The following is an 18,494-nucleotide window of genomic DNA, read 5'->3' on the forward strand; positions in this document are numbered from 1 at the left end:
GATTTCTAGTAGTATAAAGATCATACGGAGGGTTAATAGCACTACTGCTTTTCTATAATGTTCTATCTCACCATTTTTGACAGCAAGATTTTATTCACTGGGAGGCATTTCTACAGCAGCCACAACAGCTCTTGGGCACTTGAGATGTGGCTAATCTGAAATGAGATGTACTATAAATGTAAAATAGTCACTGAATTTTGAAGACTCAGAATGAAAAAAATAAAATTTTCATATTGATTACATGTTAAAATACCATTATATACATATACTGGATTAAATAAAACATCATTATAGGGACTTCCTTGGTGGTGCAGTGGTTGAGAAACCACCTGCCAATGCAGGAGTTACAGGTTCGAGCCCTGGTCTGGGAAGATCCCATATGCCGCAGAGCAACTAGGCCCGTGCACCACAACTACTGAGTCTGCGCTCTGGAGCTCGCGAACCACCGCTACTGAGCCCGAGTGACACAACTACTGAAGCCCCCACACCTAGAGCCCGTGCTCTGCAACAAGAAAAGCCACTTCAATGAGAAGCCTGTGCAGCGCAGCGAAGAGTAGCCCCCGCTCGATACAACTAGAGAAAGCCCGCGCGCAGCAACGAAGACCCAATGCAGCCAAAAACAAAACAAAACAAAACAAAAATTATAATTTTTTTTAACGTGGCTACTAGAAAATTTTTAATTACATATATGGCTCATGTATTTCTGTTGGAGAGCGCTACTCCAAGGCATTTGATAAGTTAAGGAAATGTAACATTTTAGCTTTCAGGAATAGTCAGTTTTATAGATAAATACTACATACTATCATTAGCAAAATCTAAGTGGAATACCCATGAGAATTAGCTTATGAATCTGGGCTCTTAGCAGAGAGCAGCTTGGGGAGAAGTCCCCGTGGAACCTAGTGAGAAGCCTCACTGGCTATCAGGAGTAGCAAGCAGGGAATGTCCATAGACAGATGGGGTGCTGGAAGACAGGCCGTGGACACAGCATGAAGACAAGCGGCATGGCCAGATGAGGAGAAGAAAAGGAAAGAACAGATGGTAACGCTTATATCCCCGGTGTTGGTTCGCTGGCTTGCAGAGTCTCCCTTGGGAGAAGATCTGAAACGAACGATTTTGTGAGTGGCTGAGGGTTATCACAGGAGGGAGGAAACATGGTGTTACCATGGTCTAACAGGCTGGTGCGGGCTCTTCATTTTCTAAGGGTGACCCGAAGAGGCTAAACCCTGGCTCAGTTTGACATATCCTTCTTTTCGTAATCAGAAGGGAGTTGCAAGGTGTAAACAGCAAGAGAATCCTCTGGAAGTCCAGCTCTGCAAGATGACTAATCAGTGAGATAATGTAAGTAAAAGGCAGACTGAAAAAACAGAATTTAAAGATTCTGAAAAAACAGAATTTAAAGATTCTGACCATAAGTGCTATGGTCAGAAAGGTTTTGCTTTCTTCTAACCATTCTTTCCAGGAAATTTAGCACTTTGCTGAGGTTAGACTTAAGAGGTTGTCAGAAAAGGACCTCAACCTATGTTTTTGTTCAGCCACTATTGGTCTGGACAGGTCAGCTGAAGTCCAGCAGTTACATAAGAACTCCAGAATATAGGTCAAGATCTGCTTTATAAAAACCTGAACTGTTACTGGAGGAAGACTTTGTGTCTCTGAAGGGAAATTTTAGTCTCTGCCTTACCTATCTCAGTGTTTTTTTTTTTTTTTTAACTGAACCAGCCTTTCTTTGGGAACTGACCTTAGTATCAAAGTATTAATCTTGGAAAGAAAAATTTGCCCAATCTTCCTAGTTTACAAATGAATTAACGTCAATTATACGATTTTTTCCTGAGCTTCATCTGTCATTTCAAAACATAGAAGGTAATTAGAAGAATTAAAAAGGACGTGATTAAACACACACATCCCTGAAAAGAACCCAGTTTAAGCTTTAGATCCAATGTGGAATGAATAGGCCCTCTGAAGTGAGAGCAACGTCCAGACAGCAGGCTACCAGTTGGCTCCAGAGGGCCACCTCTGTTCTAGGGCACATGCAACAGAGCTTATGGACACATACTGGCCCCACCATCCAGAAGAAATACCTCTCTTGTTATAGGTATCTTACTGTTACTGAATCCAACTGAAGACTGCATTCACTTCTGTGGCAATGAAATGTGGGAATCTTTGAGGAGAGTTTGACAGTACTGAGCAAATTTTAAATTCACATAACCAATGACCCAGTGATTCCACATCTGGAAATCTGTCCTAGAAAACTGTATGTATATTTGTATAAGGCTAGTCATTAAAGTACTATTTTTGATGTACATTTATGTCTGAGATGCACTGAGTAAAAAAAAAGCAAGTTGCAACAATATTTATGTCTATTATATTTAAAAAAAAAAACAACCTTTGTGCCCATGTATAAACATTACATATACACTGAAAATGTTCTGAAGACACTAAACTATTAACAGTGATTATTCCTAGGAATGAAACTGAGGGTAGAAGACACTTTTTAATTTATCCATTTCTTTATTATTTGAAAAATTTTCATCACACCTATTTCTGTAATTACAAAACAAAATACTAAAATTACCCAAGTTATATGCTTCAGATAACTCGATTTTCTTCTCTCCCTTTTCTATTTCCAAGGACTATAGATAAAGCCCCAACAGATAAACCAGATAGTGTAAATTACTCACGTAAATAGGGCGCTAATGAATCTGTCCACTTTCTTTCAAGACTCTGATCTGGCTCTAGGGAACCCAGTTTCATACAAAGATGCCTGTGGCCCTGATCTGAAGACATCCCCACCCCCACTGCATTCAAACCCTGCCTTCCTCTCCCCCTTCATTCCTACACTGTGTATGTATAAAGCAGCCGAATCCAAGTGGAACCGGAACATAACAGAGCACTTTTCTACACCAAGACCCCAAACACACACACAGCTGCAAGTGCAGCTGAAGTTCACACAGAGCTCTTCTCCCAACTTCATTTGCATAGAACAGGGAGGCGGGGTGGGAAAGAGTAAAAGAAGGTGGGGGCCTCAAAAATCCATCTACACTGCTAAGGGTCGAAATACCAGCCAAGACTTGAAGCCTCTGACTACTCGGCCTCAGAACTGAAGTAAACACACCTTCCTTTGAAAGGTTTGGTATCAGTAACCGGACATCCACTTAAGAGAAAAACCAGACATACTCATTCCTTCTTACACCTCTGGCAAAACAAAACAACACAACTGCATCTTTCTGCTCCACTGGAGGCAGAAATCCAAAGGGGGACACAGCACCACTGTTGTGACTGTCATTCTGTCCTTGTAAAGTGCTTGCTGCCTGAGGCCCTACGTCTTTTTTTGAATCAGAAGTAAACCTGCTCAGTCCTAAGTACAGCTTTCTTAATCTCAAATAAAACTATCCATAATGTCACGGTGCATGTCTAATAACAGTTTCAATTATATGACAGGCAGTACAGAGATGAATTACTACAAATATGCAGAAAACAAAGTTAAATACAATTCTCCTGGGGCAGTATAAAATTAACTTTTTGTTCTTTTTTCCTTAATTTGTCACAGAGTACCACAAACTTTTCTAACCCTACACCCTGTGTGTGAGGACGTCCCATTAGTAATAACTTTAAATCCATCCAGAACTTGACCGTTTCTCCTCACTTCCACGGCCCATCACCACCTCACGTGGACTTCCCAACAGCCTCCTCACCAGTCTCCCCTTTTCTAAACTTGTCACTTTATATTCTCTAGACAGTGGAGAGACTGATCGCCACTTAACTGTAAGGAAGATGATGCCAGTTTTCTGCATGTATTCCACATTTTTATGGAATAAATAAAATAGGCCCTGCAATTATTCCACATTTTAATCACAGTAAAATGAAAGGCCTCTGGATGGTTTACAGGGACTTCTGTGATTAGGGCACCATCATCTCTGCCTTCACCATCTTACCTCTCCCTACTCACTCATGTCCCAGCCCACCCCACCTACTCCTTAGTTCCCAAACATGTCAGTCACGCTCTTGCCTCAGAGTCTCTCTCTAATGCTGGCTGTTTCTAGGGCTTAGAGACATTCGCCCAACTGTCAGTTTCTCAACAGGGCTTACACCGATGACACCACTTAGAACTGAAATCTTTCCCTTGCCCCGCCCAATCTCACTTACACAGCCTGAAACATACAGGTATGTATACATACACAGTATATATGCATGCATATACATACAAAGCACATAACATCTAACATCCTTCATTAATTATTTAAGTTCTACCAAGGCAAAGAGTTTTGTTGGGTTCTATTCACCAGTGTTATCTCCAGTACTTAATACACCTAGAACAAAGTAGGTGCTCAATAAACATTTGCCAAATGAAAAAATGAACTTAATCCATCATCTATGATGTGAAAGCCATCAGCTCTGGGCAAGCTGACTCTTCAGTCTCCTCAGCAATCATACCCTTCTCTTCACAGTTTTGGATTTGGACCTTTTCTACAACTCACATCAGTCCTTCCTCTACCAGGAAGCTTTCCTTGATAATCTGAGCCAATCACGGCCTCCTCTCCTCTGACTTTCCATAGCCTCACTACCTCATGGTATCTTTGTGTCAGTTTCTCATCTACCCTCTCACCTCCTTAAGGACAGGGTCCAGGTTTCTCACAGCTTTGAGTTTCCTACAATGTCTCTCTTTTCAAAGGTATACAATTTCTATACCTAGTCAAACGAGAGCATTAAGTACAGAAGCTATAAATGAGATCAACACAGAGATTCTCACTGGTCTCAAAGTATTATTTTTTCTCCCTTTAATCCAAATAAGAATGCTTTAGGTAGGACCCAGGCCCTCCAGTTCTCTTCAGTCCCCAACACAGCCCATGTCTGACACCTGTTCTCTTGAGTGATGTCTGCTATCTGCTTGGCATGGAAGGCTGCACACTTGGGCAGACCCTCTCAGTTTCGAACCCAGGGCCAGCTCAGCATCCTCACCTCAACTGGGGTCAGTAGTCTTCGTTGGGCTTCCCTGGTGGCACAGTGCTTAAGAATCTGCCTGCCAACGCAGGGAACATGGGTTTGAGCCCTGGTCCGGGAAGATCCCACATGCCGCGGAGCAACTAAGTCTGTGTGCCACAATTACTGAGCCTGAACTCTAGAGCCCGCAAGCCACAACTACTGAACCCACGTGCTACAACTACTGAAGCCCGCACGCCTAGAGCCCGTGCTCCACAACAAGAGAAGCCACCCCAATGAGAAGCCCGCGCACCACAACAAAGAGCAGCCCCCGCTCACTGCAACTAGAGAAAGCCTGAGCACAGCAACAAAGACCCAAGGCAGCCAAAAATAAATAAATAAAAATAAATTAAAAAAAAAAGTCTTTATCATGTCAATTCCTGGACAGACTCTGTATACTCCATAACTGACGTCCTCCAATATTAGTACTTTATGAGAGGACTGTAACAAAAGCTACTGAGCTCTAATTATAGCTGTATACATAATATCTATAAAAGATATTAAATTGTTATATCCTTATTCTTAATTTCTAAATAATTAAGACTCAAGAGAACATCTGATTTTACGTCATTAGAGAGAGAAAGAAACTTCATATCTGATTCTGAAAGTATATGAAAAGATTCTTGAAATCTGTTGCTATATAAACAAAACCAAATGTTTAATTCAAAAAAGCATGTCCTGAAGCTACTGGTTCCTAGGTGAAGATGAGCAGGACCTCACCTACAGTGAACTGAGGAGTGTGGTAGGCAGAGCACTAGGCAGTGGGTTAGAACGCGCCGCTCCTGGCTGACCTGACCCCTTTCCACAATTTCAACTTTCATGAGTCATATAACAAAGGGTATCAAAACCCTGCATATCTCAGAGTCTCTAGGTTAAAATGCGGTAAGAATGGCTCATTTCTTTATAAATTTTGAAGTACTAGATAAAAACGCAGAGGTGAACAAACACAGGTTTGAGACCCAGCTCTGTTATTTATGAACTGTGTGATCTGAGATACATGAAGTGTACCTTGTTTAAGCTCTAGACTCTTCATCTACGAGAATGGTTAACAAAGAAATGGCCTCATGTTCCCACCCAGCATCACTGCTGGATTCTAAATGTTCATAAAGCCAACAAAGACTTATAAATATTAAGAATTTAATGTATAATTGTTGATTATTGGTTTGCATAAAGGGAGGCATAGAAATATTTACTGAACACTTACTCTGTGTTCTAGGCAGTGTGCCAGGCACATGCCATAGTTCTCTCATTTAATCCCCACAACAGTCCTGTGAGGAGAGGAAATCATCAGTAGGAAAATAGCCACGGCTTTGCTCGCTCACAGGGAAGGACAGGATAACTAGTGCTGGGAAGGAGAAAAATAGATTATGTCTTACTGTGCATGAAATGAATGGAAGCCATTTTAAAGTTTGTAAGATTTTTTGGTTCTTGTGATAGTGAGCCTCCAAGGTTGCCCCCAGTGATCCCGCCACCTAACATTTAGGCCTTCTCCACTGAGCCCTGCCAGCCCACAGCCCCACCCAAACCCAGAATCAAGGTTGGGCTGTGGGACTGAGAGAATATAGCAGGAGTGCAGGAATGTGCCTGCCAAGTTTAGGTTATAAAAGATACTGTGGCTTCCACTTTGGGTGCTCTTTCACGTTCTTGCTCTTTTCAGTCACTTGCTCTGGGGGAAGCCACTTCATGAGGAGTACTATGGAAAGGCCCACGTGGCAAGGAACTGAAGACTCCTGCCAACAGCCACATGAATAAGCTTCGAGGGGTATCCTCCAGCCCCAGCTGAACCTTATGAAGACTGCATCCTAACCAGAGACCCTGAGCCTGATCCACTCAGGAAAGCTGCTCTCAGATTCCTAATCCTCAGGAAATGTGTGAGATACTGTTTTCAGTCACTACTTTGGGTTAATTTTTTACATAGCAATAACTAATACAGGTATGGTACTGACATTCAGTGGCTAGGGCTAGGGACTGTCTTATATAATGAATTTTACTGCCCCAAATGCTGATTAAGAAAAAACAGGCCGACCACCAAAGGACTTGAGAATATCAACCTTGTGTGGTGAAAAAGATTCAGTAGAATGTTTTCCCACATTTTTGGTTGCGCTGTTTTATTCAGAGACCATTCTGTAAAATGTTTTATGTGCTCAATTAGAATTTAAGATAAAAAAAATAGATTCAAGTAAGAAAAACCCAGTGGACTCAGATTAATTTGAGATAAATAACTATGAGAAATCCAGAGCACAAGGATGTCTGAGAATCAGTGGAGAGAACTGGGAAGGGCCTGAGTACTCTGCTATTCCAGGGGACAGTTCCACTAGGGGGGTTTGAAAGAGTGAGGAATCCACAAGTTCACCCTCCGAAGATAAAGCAATTTAGAGCTGAGAAAAGAGCCCCTTGACAATCTAGACATAGTTGCATTAAGTGCCCAATCTTCCAGGCTAACAACATCAGTTCTGCTTCATGAATGACAGCAAGGCGTCTGGTTGCCAGTGGGAACTACGCAATGATCACTTGAATTCTGCATGTGCCAATAATCCATTATGTAGCCCCTGTTATCCCGAGTACCCCAAAAAATGCTATCAAATGACAAAAGGGCAGCTTATTAGGGTAAGATAAACACAAACACTCACTCTTCAAAGCTCCAGCTCACCTCTAGGAAGTTTTCTCTAATACCCTCTCCTTCTCCGCATCTTCCATGTATGTTCCCTTAAGAACTGAACACACGATACTGTCATTTGTCTTCTTGACTGTCTTCCCTGTTAAACTAAAGTAAGGTCCCCTAGCGTAAACTTTCCTTTCCACTTTCCCAGCTTCTGACACTGATGCTGGCATACATCCATTCAACAGACACGTAAACAAGGGCCTATGATGTGCCAGCTGTGTGTGAACAAAGACACTTAACAAACTTTGCCCTCAAAGAGAATACACTCTGGTATGGGAGGTGGACGCATGAACTAGCATTTACAATATAGTAAGTGCTCTGTTAGGCTGCTACAAAAGCAAATGGGGAGGGCATGTCACTCACAGGTTCAGGGCTGAGGGATGCAGGAGGTTGGCAAAGAGTAGGAAAAAAGGCCTTGCTGGTGGAAGAGCAGGATGCACTCAGGTGGCAGAGAACACACACGGCCATGAGGGAAGCCTGCATGTGGCGTGCTATGACATGACTGGTGCACAGAGAGCAATGGAGATGAGACTGGGGTGGCCTGTTGCTCCTGGGACAGGAGAGGGCTGGTGATGTGAGAGATACTTACAGGATTAGGGAAGTGGGGATGAGGTAGCACAGGGTGTGGGTAGGATAGTTACTGAAGCAGCCTCTTCCTCATGGGGCCAGAATGTAAGTGGAAGAACAGGTCTTAGGACAAAATGGAAACGGGCTATTGTGATAGTTACTAAGCTACTCATCATGAAGAATCTGCCAGAGGACTTGCTTGGATTAACCACTAAGAAAGAGTTTAACAAATGCAAATGGATCCTTAAGATTAAAACTCTTCTGGAATGGTTAAACTTAAGGTTCTCCCATTTAGAGATACCAGTATCTGGTATACTGATAAAAAAGTCAAAACAATCAGAAAATCAGAAAAAGTCCTAACTAAATCCTCAAATTTAGCCCACTGTTTAGAAAGGCATTAATTCCTTTCCTGGTCAACTCATTAAAAAACAAACTTCTCAAAACAAACAAACAAACCCAAAAAATTTCTCCAGAGAACTTCATCTCTGTCTCTCCAAAAAATCCCCTGAAATAACCAAATGTTCCCCTGATTGTATATTTCTTACTTTTTGTGGCTTCCTTCCTCATTCTTGGCCTTTTTCATAATTCTTTTTGTCCTGTTTGGGCCACGTCCTTGTATCAAGTGTATGCCAGAGAAAATGCTGCTTACCAGTACTCTGCTAGGCCTGGTTCCACCTGCCCTTCCCTATACAGGAGAGGGAAGGTAACAAATAGGTAATAAAGTAAGTCTAAGATCCGACTATTATAGAAGGGAGAATTTGATACCATCATGTATCTGGAAAGCCAAGAGGTATAAGAAGCTGAGGTTTAGATAATTATTTTCAGAGTTCCTTTTATTTATCATCACTGGCTGATAATCCTTTTGAAAGGGCAAAAGGTTAGAAAAAAGGTTAGACGATAGCCACGGAGACCAACAAATTACGTTACTGTATTTTCTCTATTTCTATTTCTCATATTTCATGAAAGATGGTCAGAGTTTAATTGTGAAAAAGCCACTATAAAATTCCCCTTACTTACAGCTTCTTTCTCTCTGTCCATGATGGTTTCCAGTTCCTCAAAATGTCTAAGTTTGATCTCCAGTTTCTTCATTTGTGTCTCAACCAGGAGAGCTACCAGAGACTTGATCTTTCTCTCTTCCACGGCAGCCAAGTGCTAAGGGCAAAAAAATCATTCAAAGTATTTAGGTAAATGTTTGCTTAATAAACAGTAAGAAAATGCTGAAATTACTATTATAAGTGGGAATTATGGAATTAAGAATGGCGCCCTGGATGCCCCCTTTGCATGTTTCTACTATTTATTTCAACTTAAAATAATAGGGACTTCCCTGGTGGCACAGCGTTTAAGAATCCACCTGCCAATGCAGGGACAAGGGTTCGATCCCTAGTCCGGGAAGATCCCACGTGCTATGGAGCAACTAAGCCCATGTGCCATAACTACTGAGCCTGCATGCCACAACTACAGAAGCCCTTGCACCCAGAGCCCGTGCTCTGCAACAAAGACGAGCCCCGCAATGAGAAGCCCGCATACCACAACAAAGAGTAGCCCCCGCTCACCGCAACTAGAGAAAGCCCATGCACAGCAACGAAGACCCGACGCAGCCAAAAATAAACAAATAAATTAATTAATTAAAAAAAAATAAAACAAAAAATAAAACAACTATCCATGCCTGAATTTCTGGTACTTACAAATATAAATCTATATATAGATATGAATCTATAAATACCAGAAATTAAGGATTAAAAGGAAACTTCTTCCATGCTAATCTACTCTCTTCAAAGAGCCCACTAAGGAGAAAAGGTTGAATCAGGGCATTGAAAGGCAAAGGAGGACCCCATGGCCTGGAAGGCACTTCCCCATCTACCACCCACTTACCTCCCACCCTCACTCTGTAACTCTGTTTTTCCCTCCTTATGAACTGTCCAGGAGCAGGCAAGCAGTGCTCTCCCTCAGCAATCAACCCTCAGATGCAAAGCCCCTACTGAGTGTCTACTATGAATAGAGAGGAGGGGGTGAACAATATTCCACCCCTAGTTTGGGGATAGGGTATAAGACAGGAGGTTATTCTGGAAGAATGTACCACTCACTCCCCTGTACAGGACTGATGAGTCCCACTCATGCTTCCTGTCAAATCAGCAGCACACAGAGGAAGATGCCACATTACTCAGAGAGGATGAGGATCCCACATTTGGCCAACGTCCTGACTACGTGCAAAGGATGAATACCACCTTCTCCAGACACCATCCAAGAGCTTATACCAACAAACTCCCAACACTATTTTGCACTATTACATCTACTGAATTTATGTGCTTATCTTGCTTCTACACAAGGTTTTGAGAAGTAACACGGAGTGGCTGACTTATTGATCTGTGTTTCTTATAGAATCTAGAAGGAGTGAACATACAGAAGGAGTTTAATATAGGCTTTTGGGAACTAAACTGGTAGAGAACACTTAAATAAGAGGTTTATTTTTCACTCTTTTACAGTTGATAAAGAAAAATATAGTTTTATACCTATAGAGACCCATCTGCAGGAAGATTCAGAAGTGTAAGCAAAAGATTTTATGAAAGAATCTACAGCTATTAATGGTCATGTTTGCCTCCCTAACTACATTAAGCTGCATCAATAACACCAAAAGTTTAAATAAAGATTACATGATTCTAAGCCTGTTATCACTGATCGTGTTATGCAATTTTATATTTCTAATGAGATATAAAAAAACAGGTTACAAAAAAAAATTCAGACTGTCACAGACTTCTCAAAAGCAAAAACTAGGTTTTTGAAAACAAAGGTAAAAATGCCTTCCAAATTGTGAGGGCTAATAAATTTCAGTCTAGAACTTCAAGTACAACAACTTAAACCAATTAGGTGCAGAATAAAGACAAATTTCCAAAATCAAGGACTCAAAATCCTACACATGCTTTTGAAGGACGTGCTCCAGTTAACTTCGTGTAAACTGAGAAAAAGATAAAAGACATGAGATCCGGACATCACAGACTCAACCTAAGAAAGAAGTCCTAAGTTAACAGGGTGGCACAAACAGGCCAAAAGCAAATAGGGACAAATGAAAGAAGACTGGCAATATAATGATAACCAAAGCTGGGTGAGGGGTACAGAGTCATTACACTATTTTGTCTACTTCTGTATATATTCCAATAGTTGCATAATAAATTTTTAAAAAGGGCAGAAGGTGGGTCAACAGACGGTGCTGGGACAACTGGATATCCAGAAACAAAATGATAAATTTGGACCCCTACCTCACATAATACACAAAAATTAACTCAGTAGATCATAGATCTATATGTAAGAGCTAACACTAAAACATTCTTAGAAGAGGTGGTGCAGTGGTTAAGAATCCAGCTGCCAATGCAGGGGACATGGGTTCGAGCTCTGGTCCAGGAAGATCCCACATGCCATGGAGCAACTAAGCCAGTGTGCCACAGCTACTGAGCCTGCGCTCTAGAGCCCGCGCTCCACTAAAAGAGAAGCCACCACAATGAGAAGCCTGCACACCACAATGACGAGTAGCCCCTGCTCGCCACAACTAGAGAAAGCCCGCGCGCAGCAACAAAGACCCAACGCAGCCAAAAACAAATAAATAAATTTATATTAAAAAAAAAAAAGAAATTCTAGAGAGTTCTTTGAACAGAAGGAAAAAACCTCTTCCATTAAAAGAAAAAATTGAAATGGAGATAGGAACTGAGAAGCACCGGACAGGGAAAACTGAACTTAGGTTCTAGCATTACTGAAGAAGTTATAAAAATAATTTGGATTAAATTGCAATAACTCAAGAATGAATTGTGTAATCATTAGAAAAAACACTAAAAGAACAAAAGTGTATGTAATGAACAAGGTCACTGGAAAAAAAATACTAGAATAAAAATTATTGAATTAAAAATAAGATGTTACAATCAGAGGAAACTGATGAACAGCACACAAAATTGCTCTAAAATATTTTTGCAACTTCTATGAATCTAAAAAGTGAAAAGGAAAAAAAAAAAAAGGCCTGTCTAAGGCTACATAACTATCATGTGGGGGGAAAGGGGTTAAAATCCTGGTTTGAAGACTATAAAACATGATATATAAGGTGTGATGTAGAAGAGATATTGAATAAGTAGCTGTCTAGGCAAATGATAATTTTACTGCCTCATGCATTAGGGTGGTTTGATTATGCTGAGAATTTAAACTGGACCAGCTTTAGCCTGCCTGCCTTCCTCCCTCCCTCCCTCCCTTCATTTGGCTGTGTGGGGCTTTGTTGTCGCCGCGTGTGAGATCTTTAGTTGCGGCATGTGGGATCTAGTTCCCTGACCAGGGATCAAACCTGGGCCCCATGCATTGGGAGCGTGAAGTGCCAACCACTGTACTGCCAGGGAAGTCCCCAGATGTTTTTAAATGTTCTTTGCTTTATATGTACTCACCTTGTCTCCTTTTATGCTAAGAGTTTCTTGCCATTCTGGTCCATGAATTATAATACATTTAATTCATGGATGGATGTACTTAGAACAGTGCCTGGAACATGGTAGGCGCCTGATACCTGCGAGCTGTACCCTAAAAGCCCATTTTGTTGGAAGACCCTCCTCTGCCTGCACTGGACCGCTTCTAACATGTCTTTTAAGACTTGACCTTAGGCATCACTTCCTCTGGGTAGCTCCCTTACATCACGGCTCCCACAGCCTCCATGACGATTCTTACTGCACTGTATTTTATCTATTCACTTGACTTTTACTCCCCAGGGTCAAGGCCCGAGGAAGCCCCATATTTATGACTGCTTCGCAATTTTAAAGATGCAAGAAATAAGGAGATGAGGTGGGGAGTAGAGAGGACACGGAGAAGAGGCAGCCTTTATCCAAAGCCTAGAATTCACCTGTGACTAAGGTTAAAAAACCACTAGAAATCTCTAGAAGTAAACCTGGGCACTTTGAATGCAGGATGAGAATATAACCAGCAAAGCATGGCCTTCAATCTAAAGAAACAAATTTGAGTAAAAAACTCAAGAAAAGAAAAAAACAAATCAAAACTTGAACCTGTAAACTCTATGGCAGTTGCATTACTAAAGACTTACAGGATTATTCAGTCTGATTTCTAGTTTAAAAAAATTTTTTAGGGCTTCCCTGGTGGCGTGGTGGTTGGGAGTCTGCCTGCCGATGCAGGGGACACGGGTTTGTGCCCCGGTCTGGGAAGATCCCACATGCCGTGGAGTGGCTGGGCCCGTGAGCCATGGCTGCGGAGCCTGCGCGTCCAGAGTCTGTGCTCCGCAACGGGAGAGGCCACAACAGTGAGAGGCCCGCGTACCGCAAAAAATAAATAAATAAATAAAAATTTTTAATATGTATCAAAATTAACCCACCTCAAATTTAAGAACTATTCATCGGCGTGGTTAATCACATCTGGGTTTTGAGTGAAAACAGAAGAACTAATGTTGCACACTAAATTTGGCGTTTTCATATTTCAAGCCTTAATAACATTTATTTAAATATTAATATAGGGCTTCCCTGGTGGCACAGTGGATAAGAATCTGCCTGCCAATGCAGAGGACATGGGTTCGATCCCTGGTCTGGGAAGATCCCACATGCCACAGAGCAACTAAGCCCACGTGCCACAACTACTTGAGCCTGTGCTCTAGAGCCCGTAAGCCACAACTACTTAAGTCCACGCGCCTAGAGCCCATGCTCCACAACAAGTGAAGCCACTGCAATGAGAAGCTCACTGGCCGCAACTAGAGAAAGCCCGTGTGCAGCAACAAAGACCCAACGCAGCCAAAAAATAAAAATTAATATAAACCCTGATTTTCTGTATAGAATTATTTAAAACAAATCACTGCATCTTCTCAACTTCTTCCATCTTGCAACCCCTATTTATAAGAGGAGAGATACAACAGATTTCTCTGAAAGAACTGGCCTGTTCCTATGTAATCTCACTATCTGAATTTTACTGACTGAACCCTAATGAACTTACTAACGTGCCATTTCTCTATCTCCTACATTTCTAGATCGCCTACATTACTAGATTCTTTTTGTTGATTTAACCTCCATGACTATTCATATTTTTACTGGTAAGAGATTCTGATCTGGAAGAAGACAAGAAATTTCCTTCATGAAACAGCATGCTTCCTGCTATTAAAGATTCTAAGAAATTCTGCTAATTTATGGATTTGGTGATATATATGTACCATCCAAGAAGTCAGCAGAAGTCAGAAAGGCTTAAGAAGTAGATTCTGAAGGGAATTAAAAAGACTTCACAGGGGCTTGAAGTGATTAGACAAATGTTACTAAGCACTGGACCAAAGCTGCTAACGGATCGGATCCAAATACCACTTCTGTCTGCTTTAAGAAGAAAAAAAGATGGTAAAAGTGAGAGTTAACTGTTGGAATGCATTATGGGATTAGGGTGAAATATATCATACTACACACCCTGGTAGGTATTTTCACCCTACTTCTAATAATAACCTACCAAGAAACATGTTATCTCCATTTTATATAGAATGAAACTGAAGCTTAGAGAAGTTAAATATCTTGCCAAAGGTTGCAGTTAAATCCACTGGGAATTGAATTCAGTTCTGATGAGAGCCTAGAAGCAAAGCGGGGCAGTAAGAAAGGTGACACAGAGAGACAGGGAGGAACTAACAGTACTGTATAAATGTTTCCATCTTTCCCTGTTTTTTTTGGGGTGGAGTCCCTAAAAATTAGAACTCAAATCATAATTAGTATAGCAGAGGTGCTAAACAAAGAAAAAAAAGATGGACACTTTTTTAAGCTAGCTGTTGGGTTTTTAATTGTAAAATGTTTGAAAACATTTTCCTTGGAATGAAGAATTTTTATCAGATTACGTTTCTGGGTTGGTTGGGATCACAAGACTCTAAGTCTGGAGATCTGGGTTTTGGTACTAGTTCGGTCCATAACTAGTTACACTAGTTACATAATTTTAGGCCCATCATTCACTTAAAAAAAATTATTTATTTTATTTATTTATTTTTGGCTGCATTGGGTCTTCGTTGCTGCACGCAGGCTTTCTCTAGCTGTGGCAAGCAGGGGCTACTCTTTATTGCGGTGCGCAGGCTTCTCATTGCGGTGGCTTGTCTTGTTGTGGAGCACGGGCTCTATGAGCACGGGCTTCAGTAGTTGTGGTGCACAGGCTTAGCTGCTCCACGGCATGTGGGATCTTCCCGGACCAGGGCTTGAACCTGTGTCCCCAGCGTTGGCAAGCGGATTCCTAACCACTGTGCCACCAGGGAAGCCCCTATCATTCATTTCTATGGATCTGTTTCTACATCAATGAGATGAAAAAGTTCAATAAATTCTAAAATCATTGTGTGATAACACACATGAAACATTCGTTGTTAGGGCTTATAAGTATCTATCAGACAGTAATCCATTTATAAACAAGACCTGTGTGAAAATCACTGTGCAAAAGTAGAATAAATTTATGTGTTGTGTCTATGTGTGAGAGAGGAAAAGAGTTTCATTCCAAGAAATTTTGAATAGTATATAATCCCTAATTAGATTTCACCTAATAGAGTCACTCCTCAAGGTTACATTTCCAACATTTTATTCTTTAGTTTTTTTCTTATCCTTCACACTAAAATGTCTAGTCTAATGTCTCCACTCAAATGACTGTGAAGTTCAAGGTTAATGACTGATTTTAAGTTCCTAAGAGGCAGGGACTATTCGTATCTATTTTAGGCATCAAAATAAACCTAGTATTGTAGTACAGTGTTTGGCACATAATGGGCACTCAAATACTGAATAATCAAAGTATGGCACTTTCCATCTTACAGAATGCTTTTTTTGGGGAGCCACACCAGTGCCATATGGCTCGTAGCAGGATCTTAGTTCCCTGAACAGGGATCGAACCCGGGCCCCCTGCAGTGGAAGTGCAGAGTCCTAACCATTGGACCGCCAGGGAATTCCCCAGAATGCTTTTTTATACATAAATTTGACTGATTCTCATCGATAATCTGGTCAGAAAGGCAGATCAGAAGGGACTTCTGATTTAAAAAAAAAGATGTAGGTTCAGAAAAGTTATGTTAGCTGCCCAAGAGATTAGTAAACGGCAAAGCTCGAACTAAAATTTAAAATTCTAAATCCGAAGGATTTTAGTTATCACCCAATGTCTATTATTAACAATTAACAATTGATATTTTAGTGGCTACTTTCCTGCAGAATTCTTAGAAGGGACTTGTGGTAGGTTAAAGACGGCCATAAACTCATCGGCCTTTCTTCCACTGGAGAGAGAGGGACTACGACCCCTCCTCTCTAACTGCCTTGCCCTACAGAAAACAGTGGTGATATTTTCTGGGTCCCAGCTTGGGAACTCCCATGTCTTGTCTCTTGCAATGTTCTTTCTGGGAGTCCCAAGCTTCCATGTGAGAAGTATATGATCATTCTGTTGAAGCGACTATAGGGAGAGACCTAGAGACTACACAGAGAGGAAATTGGACCCAGCTACCCCTGCCAAGGACTAGGACTTAAGGAAGCTACCTTGGACCTTTCCAGATGAACATACCTGTAAGGTGAATACCACTAAATGACTCAACAGATAAAGCATGGAGCAGAATCACCCAGCTGTTCAGTGCTCAAATTTCACAAAATCATGAGATATAATAAAATGGCCTGCCTTTTAAACCACTAAGTTTTGCTATTGGAAAAAAAATGTGGTACCTGGAAATAGGGCGCTATTTGAACAAAAACCTAAAGTGTGACTTTGGCTGTGGGATCATGTGGTGAGTGCATTCTCAAGAAAACCACTGGTGAGAGCTTAAAAGAGAGGGAAATATTACTGTAGATTGGACAGAAGTAGATCTTTGCTATACAGAAGCACAAAGTTTGGAAACATTGTCACACTAGTGATGTGGAAAATAGGGTAATTAATAAATTTGTGGATCTGGCTGGAGTGATTTCCAGGCAAAATGTAAACATTCTTTTTGTATTTTATATAAGAAAAGAGAGGAACCAAAGAAGGAAGAATTCAGTTTTCAGGTACAATTTAGACGAAACAGAGCAGGGTTTGAAAATAAAACTGCTTCTCATCACTGGTTACTCCCAGCAAGAATTTGAAACTTAGAAATGGCTTTAGGACAAAGATCAAATCCAGAGCACTACAGTAAAATTTGAACTCAGAGTAAATACCTCCAGGTGTGCCTGGCTGTTAGACCTTTTGAAGGGAGTGCATAGCAGGGTTTCTAAGAATCCTAAGGGTATGCCTCTGCTAGAGAGGAGGGCCTCTAAGTATCTTTAACAGCAGGTCTCCTATATTTTTTCATTGAGCTTCTTGGATCTATAAGTTAATGTCTTCCATCAAATTTGACAAGTTTTCAATCAGCCACAATTTCTTTTCTTTCTTTTTTTTTAAATTTCCCTGCATCTTTTTCATTTCCTTCTGGGACTCTCGTTACATGTATGTTGGAACACCTAACTTTTTCTGCAATTTCTGAGCTGAAGCTCTACCACTTCTCAAGAACAACTGATTCTCCTTTTGTTGTCTGCCTGGTTGATACCAGTGCCCTGAAATGTTTGTTGTAAACTTGTTTTCTATGTTGGCCTCTATATCCCCTCATCATCCTGAATGTGGACAGAATGTCTGACCGGTAGACCTAGGTAGAAGTTACACAGTGTCAGGTATGGGCCCAAGCCACAAGACATTGGCAGGTTTCCCTTCTTATCATCTGGGACACTTTTCTCTTAAAGTTTCAAGCTGCCACATAAAAAAGTCCAACACATTGATACCACCCTAGTATGAAGAAGCCCAGGATAAGTTCTTAGGGAGGCTGTGTGTAGACAGTGATGCCAGCCAGCCTCCAGGTGGTACAGCCACCCCAGCCTAGGCATCAGGCGTGTGAGTGAAGCCATCTCAGGCTCTCCATAATAGCCCAGGCATGAGATGAATACCCAGTAAACTAGCCAACGCCACACAGAGCAGAATTTTTCTAGCTGAGTCTACCAGAATTTCTCACTCATAAAAATCATGTGAAATCATAAAATGATTATGATTTTAAGCCACTAAGCTTCATGGTAGTTACACAGCAATGGATAACTGGAGTAGGAATACTGCTAATGCTCATGCTATGGATTCTTAACAGATCTGGCAACAGTGATGACCAAGGCCTTCCAAAAACAGGGCTACAGAGAGAGCCCCAACTTTTCTCATAATGGCTTTATAGAACCTAAGAAGAATAAGATGGTCTGGGAGTGTGACACAGATGACGTATGGAATGTGGGAGAAACAACCTAAAAAACGATTAATGGTAAAAAGTAACTCGATCGGGACAGCTATGTGAACTTTACATAAAAAATCACGG

At 41.2% G+C, this 18,494-nt stretch overlaps 1 protein-coding gene across 4 annotated transcripts in view; it reads right to left on the reverse strand.

Annotated features, from left to right (window-relative positions):
• The window catches only part of SMARCC1 (SWI/SNF related BAF chromatin remodeling complex subunit C1), a gene marked incomplete at its 5' end in the record, with an annotated part of 180,427 nt that overhangs the window by 21,188 nt on the left and 140,745 nt on the right, over positions 1-18,494 (reverse strand). For all 4 annotated transcript variants that reach the window (XM_082663017.1, XM_082663016.1, XM_082663018.1 and 1 more), the window contains one exon: positions 9,221-9,355. In XM_082663017.1, coding sequence (XP_082519143.1) covers positions 9,221-9,355 — 135 coding nt within the window. The remainder of the gene's footprint in view (positions 1-9,220; positions 9,356-18,494) is intronic.

The sequence above is a fragment of the Grampus griseus genome (assembly GCF_964374135.1).
Source record: "Grampus griseus genome assembly, chromosome: 10".
NCBI classification, from domain to species: Eukaryota; Metazoa; Chordata; class Mammalia; order Artiodactyla; family Delphinidae; genus Grampus; species Grampus griseus.